This window comes from Herpailurus yagouaroundi, unplaced genomic scaffold (genome assembly GCF_014898765.1).
Source record: "Herpailurus yagouaroundi ecotype Mexico unplaced genomic scaffold, PumYag 160, whole genome shotgun sequence".
NCBI lineage: Eukaryota > Metazoa > Chordata > Mammalia > Carnivora > Felidae > Herpailurus > Herpailurus yagouaroundi.
Genome location: NW_024412401.1, coordinates 44,243,635 through 44,252,075, shown reverse-complemented (window position 1 = coordinate 44,252,075; position 8,441 = coordinate 44,243,635). Strand labels below are relative to the sequence as shown.

Sequence of the window (8,441 nt, the reverse complement as noted above, 5' to 3'; positions counted from 1 at the left end):
AAGGAAAGGAAAGGAAAGGAAAGGAAAGGAAAGGAAAGGAAAGGAAAGGAAAGGAAAGGAAAGGAGGAAATGGAAGGGAAGAGAAGGGAAAGGAAAAGAAAGAGGGAAAAAAATAACCTTCTTACAGTCTTTGAAGATTGGCTCTGTGTTTGGGCCCTCCTTCAACACAGCCCAGTTGTTTACAACTCTGCATTAGTCTTCGCTTCCTGCTTACACTGAGCCTAAATATCAGCCAGAGGTGAAATCTTAGGATCTTCAGGGATCTTTTCTGAGCATGTAATCCTGAACACGTGTATGGATTCCTTAATTCCTCGTTATACAAGGGGTCTTGTTAAAGTCTTTACTTTTCAAAGAACTCTCTCCCAATTTTCTCCTCCCAGGATTTCAGCGTATCTAGTGTTTATTCCAACTGTAATTTCTTGCCTCAGATGGCAGGGGCTTGTTTGTTTTTAAAATGTTTTCAAGAATTCCCCTCTACTTACCCACTTTTCCATTTTGAGAGAGTTCTGAGTTAAGTGAAATAAAAGGAAGCACTAGGAGTCCAGTCCTTTGGGGACTTCTAGGGCCAAAATGGACAAACACATTTCCTTTGGAATTAGATCCACTCTTCTCCATCCCAAAGCAGATACTCAAACTGAGAACATGGTTTGCTGTTTTCAACACCAATGCCAAACTGGGAGTGAGTTGGTGCAAAGGCTAAGTTAAAATACCACAAACCTTTCCTTCTATTGTGTTGAGTCGTCCTTTTCTTGATTTAACTTTTGCTTGATTGCTCTAAACTTTTGCCTACCTTCTAGAGTTCTGACAAAGTTGATTCTGACAGTATGCAGTAATACTAGCACTGGCAGCATTTTAGATTATGAACCTAGGAAGGTCATTTTTCAAAATATGGTCTCTGAAAGTAATTAATGTCAAAAAGCCTAAGACCAGGAGATTTTGTCCAAATATAAGAGTTATTGTTACTTTATACTTAGGGTGACGTTTTAACTGTGTCCTCAAAGATCTTGGAATCACAGTGTAACTAACCTGTACACGTACTTTTGTAATGATCTGGCCATTTCTGACAAGCTGTTTCTCCGGGTTGTCATAACCATCAAGGCTTTGGATTAGGAGTAAGGAAATGCTGCAACCAGACACAGGCTCTATATATTGGTAACATCTACCACAGTTTTATTAAAAGGTATCTTGTTCACAATTCTTATGTCTTTCTTACAGTCAGTCCATGAACCTGACCACCACCAACTGGTCAGCTCCAGTTGTGTGGCATGGCACTTTCAATGAAGAAGTTTTGGAACAGTATTATGCCAAACATAAAATTACCGTGGGGCTGACCGTGTTTGCCGTAGGAAGGTAGGTAATGCCAAATGTCCTTTACATCCAAGCTTTTTATTATAGAAAATAGGAGATTATCAATAATCCCACCTCAAAAATCTAGAAAAAGTGGAACGGAATAAAGCCAAAGTAAACAGAAGTAAGGAAATAGTAAAGATGAGAACAGAAATCCATGCAACAGAAAACAGAAAATCCATAGAGTAAAATCAAAGAATCAAAAAGCTGGTTCTTTGAAAAAAAAAATCAATAAAATTCACAATCATCCAGGGATGAGCAAATAAGCCAATATGATAAAACAGAAACACCCACGCAAATGTGAAAGACCATGGCTATGACATTGTGGATCTGTAGGGAAAGATTTCCATAAATGATGCTGGAGAAAGTTGATGTCAGCATGGGAAAATCACAATTGCACCTTTCTACAGCATTCCATATACAAGCATATACAAACATACTTCCCAAGCAGTTTAAAGACCAAAAGTTAAAGGGCAAACCGCAGTGTATCTGAATGAAATCAAGACAGAAAAGGATTTCTTCATCAAGATACAGAAAATACTAATCATAAAGGAAGAGGTTGACAAATGTGACTGTATTGAAATTATCTCTACCTAAGAAAACATCAGAAAAACCCAAATTGAGGGCCATTCTACAAAATGCCTGATCAGTACTCTTCAAAATGGTCAGGGTTATAAACGACAAGGAGAGACATGGAGACAGATTGGAGGAGCCTAACAAGACATAATGACTAAATGCAATGTGTATTCTGGATTGGATCTTGCAAACTAGAAGCCCGTTAGGGGCAAAACAGGTGAAAAAAACCAAAATCTGTGGTTAAGTTATAGTATTTAACCACTGATAATTTCCTACTTTTGACAAATGTACTATGATTATATAAGATACTAACATTAGGGGAAGATGCATAGAGTGTATATGGGAACTCTGCATAATACAGTTACACCTGTTACATAAATCTAATATCATTCCAAAATAGAAAGTTTTCAAAAAATTAAAAAAAATAAGTTCACCATAGTAGTGAAAGTGCCTGATGATAACCTTTTTTTTTCTTGTGAATGCCTGACATTACACTTTTGATTACTGAGGCACTCATTTCAAAGACATCCAACTTGAATAAACATACTGCGGGCTATAACATGGTTGGTCACTAACTAAACAACTGGGTAAAGAGGCAGGTCGGCCCTCCTGTGAAATTCCCCGTTTAGAAAGGCCTGGGTAACCTATGTAACTGACCACCTGAGTGACCCCGCACTTTCCTTCCTGCACTTTCATTCCTGCTCTTAGGTTTCAAATTCTGCAATAAAGAGTGAAGCTGTGAAAGCCTTGGCACCCCATCCCCCAGCCAAATAAAGGCAGAATCCCCAAGGATCGCCCCCTTCTCTCCCTTTACCTAAGACCTCGTTCTGTGGCCCTGGGCCTACCTTGTACCCTCCAGGACTTGTGAGTAACGAACTTTGTTTTTTCAAAGTTCTCTGATGGTTGCTGCTGAGGAGTATCTTGTAAGTGTGGGCTGGTCCAGCCACAACATTGGCTGGTAAGAGAAATGTCTGTGGGGGTCTCACCACAAGCAGCAGGGGCCTAGGTGAGTCCCAGGCATTCTCGGCCAATAGGATTACTATCGAAGGCAAAGACCAATACCAAAGAGCCCTGTATTATACCATACACAGAAATTAATTCAAATGGATAACTGGCCTAAATGTGAAAGTGAAAACAATAAAGCAACTAAAAGAAAATATAGAAGCATACTTTCACTACCTTGAGGAGGCAAGGATTTCTGGAACACAGTACAAAAGCATTAACCATAAAAAAATGCGGATAAATGGTATCTCTTTGTATTTGGGTTGCTAGCTTCCAACTCAGTAGAATATTTTAAGAGGTATTTGTCATAATTTATCTTGCTTTAATTATTAAATTACCATAACTTCAGATATTCCAAACTAGAAACTTTTCTCCCGACTCCACCTACTATGTTTCTTAAAACTTTGATCAATACCCAGAACTTTTTTTTTTTAATTTTTTTTTTCAACGTTTATTTATTTTTGGGACAGAGAGAGACAGAGCATGAACGGGGGAGGGGCAGAGAGAGAGGGAGACACAGAATCGGAAACAGGCTCCAGGCTCTGAGCCATCAGCCCAGAGCCTGACCTGGGGCTCGAACTCACGGACCGCGAGATCGTGACCTGGCTGAAGTCGGACGCTTAACCGACTGCGCCACCCAGGCGCCCCCAGAACTTATTTTTAATGATTATATAAACATTATCTGAAGCTGAGGCTTGTATGTCTGCATTATTGACTCCTCAGAAATTCCTCCTCATAAAGCAAGCCACGGACATCAATCACTGCTCGTGCAAGGACCCAAGACCTTCTTGCCTACAATCCCCAACACAAGCTCCTTCCTCCCAGACAACCCTAAAGACTCTGGCTCTCATCTTGCGACAGGGCTCTGTGCCATTTACTGATCTCACCATGTTTCATTCCCCCTCGTAAGGAAGTCCTCTTTTCTCATGATCCACAGAACCCCATCAGGGAGAGGAAAGGCAGATAATTTCACTTTCTTTTATGCTACTTAAATATAACTCAAGAAGCGTATCTAATATTTAGTTTGCCTACTAGTATTTCTGGACAAACTACGACCAGTGTAACTTAAGTAGTATGCATTTCACTGCAATAGAAGACAAAGAACTTAATCATTTCTTGTTTACTTCACAGATATATCGACCACTATTTGAGGAAATTTATACTATCTGCAGATATGTTTTTTATGGTTGGCCATAAAGTCATAATTTATGTCCTGATAGATGACTTCTCCAGGATGCCTTGGATACAGCTGAGTCCCCTCCGTACAATCAAAGTGTTTGAAATTAAGCGAGAGAAGAGATGGCAAGATGTCAGCATGATGCGCATGAAGACTATTAGTGAACATGTTGTAGATCATATCCAGCGTGAAGTCGACTTTCTCTTCTGCATGGATGTAGATCAAGTCTTCGTAAGGAAATATGGAGTGGAGACTCTGGGGGAGTCAGTGGCTCAGTTACATGCTTACTGGTACAAGGCAGATCTGATAAAGGTGCCATATGAAAGAAGTGAGTTATCAGAAGCATATATACCTACTGGCATGGGAGATTTTTATTACCATGCTGCTGTATTTGGTGGCACTCCTACCCAAGTTCTCAATATTGCCAGGGAGTGCTTGGAAGGAATCATGAATGACAAGAAAAACAGCATTGAAGCAGTATGGCATGATGAAAGCCACTTAAATAAGTATTTCTTTCTCCACAAACCTGCTAAGCTCTTATCACCGGAATATCGCTGGGATTTTACTAGAACAGATATCATTAATATTCATAATATCAAACTCTCTTGGGCTAAAAAGGATTATAAACATCTTAGGATGAAATTGTAGTTTTATAGCACTTCCTTCAGATTTCTGAAAATAAGAGCATCATTTTTGTCTTATTCCTTAGAAAATTAGCAGTTGATAAATTTTAGCACTAAAAAAAAAAAAAAAAATCACTAGCAAAATGGCAAGACCGCCAATATGGAATACTCATACTTCTCATATTCATTGTGAATTGTATAAGATGGGATACAGCAATTGCAGAATGAATGTACTGACGTCAGATGGAGATACAATGATTTCATATCCTGTGTGAATATTGAGGAGATATTATTTGTTGGATTACATTGAACAAAATAGAATCTGTCACAAGAAAATGAAACCTGAAATATTTTTATTGATCCATGTAGATACACATTTCTCATACTGCTTAAGAAAGGGGGTTGTCAGGGTGCCTGGGTGGCTCAGCCGGTCCAACTCTTGATTTTGGCTCAGGTCAGGATTCCAGGGTTGTTGGATCAAGGCTCCCGTCAAGCTCTGTGCTGAGCATGGAGCCTGCTTAAGATTCTCTCTCTCTGTGTCTCTCTCTCTCTCTTTACCTCTTTCTCTCTCTCTCTCTCCCTCTGCCTCTTCCCCCATCTCTCTCTCTCTCAAATAAGATTAAATCTAAAAAATTAACAAAATAAAATAAAAATAAAAAAGAAAGGGGATTGTCTGGAGGTGTGGATAAGAAGTCACTGCAACTATAGTAATATCCTGTCTATGCAAAACATTAAAGATGTTAAAGCTGCCATCAGATGGACGGATCATTACTTAGGAAACTGAGTCACTCAAAAAGAACTAGGCGTTTTAAAACTATGAGATTGATTGTTATAAAAACTAAAAGAAAATGTAATAAATACAGAGAAAATTGAAAGCCCCTCCTTTACTCTCCCTTTGAAAACCTATCCCTCACTATTCCTTTTATATGCATTTATATACCCACCACATGAACACCCACACACACAGTGACACTTGTGTTTTACACAAATTGATTCATATCACACACATGCACACATACAGGCACACACAAGGATTTTACCACTAGTCAGGGCCCAGTTAGGAAAACAGATAATGCTATCCTCAGTACTTAACAGTGGAGATTTAACACAGGGAACTGGACATACAGGAGCTCATAACAGAGCTGAAGTGCACACAAGAGAAAGTGAAGCAACCCATAATTAAAAAAAAAATGTTTTAATGTTTATTTTGGAGAGAGAGAGAGAAAGAGAGAGAGTGGGGAAGGGGCAGAGAGAGAGAGGGAAACACAGAATCCGAAGCAGGCTCCAGGCCCTGAGCTGTCAGCACAGAGCCCGACGCAGGGCTCAAATCCACAAACTGTGAGATCATGACCTGAGCTGAAGTGAGACACAACCAACAGAGCCACCCAGGTGCCCCTACTTTTTATTTTAATGAAGGCAATAGCACTCCTAAGGCTGAAGGGAAAATTGTAGAATGTCCACAAAGAGCCAGAACCTAGCATGAGCTGCCTGGCACGGGTGGGGACAACAAAGAGAGGAGTCTAGTCACTGCTAAGGATGTCACCCAAAGGAGACAGAGACAGAGACGAGAGAGAAATGTACAGACTTTTCTCCTTCTCCTGTCCTGTCTGCCTTTGTTTCCACTGGCCAGTGCCATCCAGTAGTCGGATGCAGTGGAGTCTAGGAAATGGAGGTCCCTGCCACACCGAGCAGAGTGTGGGGAAAATGAGATCGAAATCTGAGAGTAAACAGACAAATGACTACCACAGTCCACCCATGTTGCCACAAAGCACTCATCCTCTTCCTCCTAACTCCCATAAAATGACTTCATGTTTCTACCATGCAAAACGCAACCAGCTTTTGTGTAAATAATCACACCCAGAAGGGTGAAATCCGAAGTAATGCCTGACATAGTTTCCCTCATTATGTCCAAGAATCCAGGATGATATGAGGTCCTCTCCCTCAGGACTCTATGTGGCTCTTCATTGTTTGGTGAGCTCTGATCCAAATTGTAAAGAATAACTAATACTACTCATTTAGAAAAAAAAAAAAAATTGTAAGAGAAGGAAAAGGGGAAAATAATTGGTTAACACATAAAAAGGTACATATATATGATAATGTATACTTATGCTTATAATATAAACATAAGAAAAATATACATGCCTTCTGTGGTCCTCATTTCTGTAGCTGGTTCCAAGGTCAAGTTCATATTGATCACTCCTTTCTTTCGCCACCCATTCCACATTCTTTACTTTCTGCTGGAAGCTCAGATGAGTAGGGTTCCTTACTAGGAAGATAATATAAAGCTTCTTTATAATCTGAGTCTTATAATCTTTAGAATCTGAGTCTTTAGTGGGTCTTTATCAGATTGCCACAGCTTTCCCTTAACACGGACTGTTGGATAAAGTGGTTTAAGAGGCTCCCAGGGAACACCTTGAACTCTAGATACAGCCCTCATTCCACCATTGTGGTATAGCAACCGACTTTCATCTTGATAATCAGTTCCCTGATCCAGTACAGAGACCCCTTCTCTGGCTGCTGATCCAGCACAATGAGAATGAAAAATGGCCAGGGGGGAGTCTCAGATGCCCATTCAACAGGACCATCATTTTGTTTCCTTGTACACGAGAACCTTCAAACTCATCGAGCCCAAGGTTGCAGAGAAGAAAGTAAAAATGGTTCCAGCAGGGGCGCCTGGGTGGCTCAGTCGGTTAAGCGTCTGACTTTGGCTCAGGTCATGATCTCACGGTCCGTGGGTTTGAGCCCCACGTCGGGCTTTGTGCTGACAGCTCAGAGCCTGGAGCCTGTTTCAGATTCTGTGTCTCCCTCTCTCTGTGACCCTCCCCGTCCATGCTCTGTCTCTCTCTATCTCAAAAATAAACGTTAAAAAAATTTTTTTTTTAAATGGTTCCAGCAGATTATCTGGTGTAATTGTAAAACAAAGCCTCACATCTCTACTTCTTGGTTCCAGGACCCATGCACTGTGGCTTTGAGGAAGATGATATGACCTAGTGACTACTATTTAATTCCTTTAGAACATTCCTTTAGAATGGCACCCCGACCTCACCAGGTGTTGTCTTAGAGCTGATTTTGTGACTGAGGCTTCAGTAGGCTGCTTCACAAAGTTAGCTGCTTCTGGGTCATGAGTTATAAGGTAACACCAGTGAATTCCATGGACAGAAGCCCACTGTTGCACTTAGTTGCCAATAAACTCTCTCTCCTTGGCAGAGGCAATGAAGAAAACATTCTGTAAGTCCGCAAGTGGTAGTGCTGGAAGAAGCACTATGGGAAAGGAAGGTATATCTGTACCCAGAATATATTTGTTTGGGGACAAATTTCTTCTCCTTCCCTTATGGAAAAGCTCCAAGGTTACCAATATGCTGCCAGGGGCCAGACAGTCCCTCAGAAGAAAGGTGTCATATGATGTACTCAGGGAGGCCTCTGCTGCCGGGTGGTTGCACGTTTAGCAGCAGAGAAAGCCAGATCGTCACTGATGAGAGGAAGTCTATCTTACTGAGCCACTGGATAGCCTCTGTCTCTGCCACCAAGGCCACTTTGTACATGGGCCATCAAGAAAGCACTGTGATGAAAGGGGCGCCTGGGTGGCGCAGTCAGTTGAGCGTCCGACTTCAGCCAGGTCACGATCTCGCGGTCCGTGAGTTCGAGCCCCGCGTCGGGCTCTGGGCTGATGGCTCGGAGCCTGGAGCCTGTTTCCGATTCTGTGTCTCCCTCTCTCT

At 41.3% G+C, this 8,441-nt stretch overlaps 1 protein-coding gene and 1 long non-coding RNA gene across 7 annotated transcripts in view; one reads left to right on the top strand and one right to left on the bottom strand.

Annotated features, from left to right (window-relative positions):
* The window catches only part of LOC121034929 (N-acetyllactosaminide alpha-1,3-galactosyltransferase-like), a 20,133-nt gene extending 11,847 nt beyond the window's left edge, over nucleotides 1-8,286 (top strand). For 3 of the 5 annotated variants that reach the window (XM_040482174.1, XM_040482173.1, XM_040482175.1), the window contains 2 exons: nucleotides 1,216-1,350; nucleotides 4,057-5,066. In XM_040482174.1, the coding sequence (XP_040338108.1) occupies nucleotides 1,216-1,350; nucleotides 4,057-4,750 (829 nt within the window). In that variant the 3' untranslated portion in view covers nucleotides 4,751-5,066. Of the gene's footprint in view, nucleotides 1-1,215; nucleotides 1,351-2,631; nucleotides 2,737-4,056; nucleotides 5,067-7,675 lie in introns of those variants that run through there. The other 2 variants (XM_040482176.1, XM_040482177.1) reach the window with 2 other exon arrangements.
* Nucleotides 1-8,441, bottom strand: part of LOC121034930 (uncharacterized) — a 67,603-nt gene that overhangs the window by 26,357 nt on the left and 32,805 nt on the right. The gene's annotated exons all lie outside the window — the stretch shown is intronic.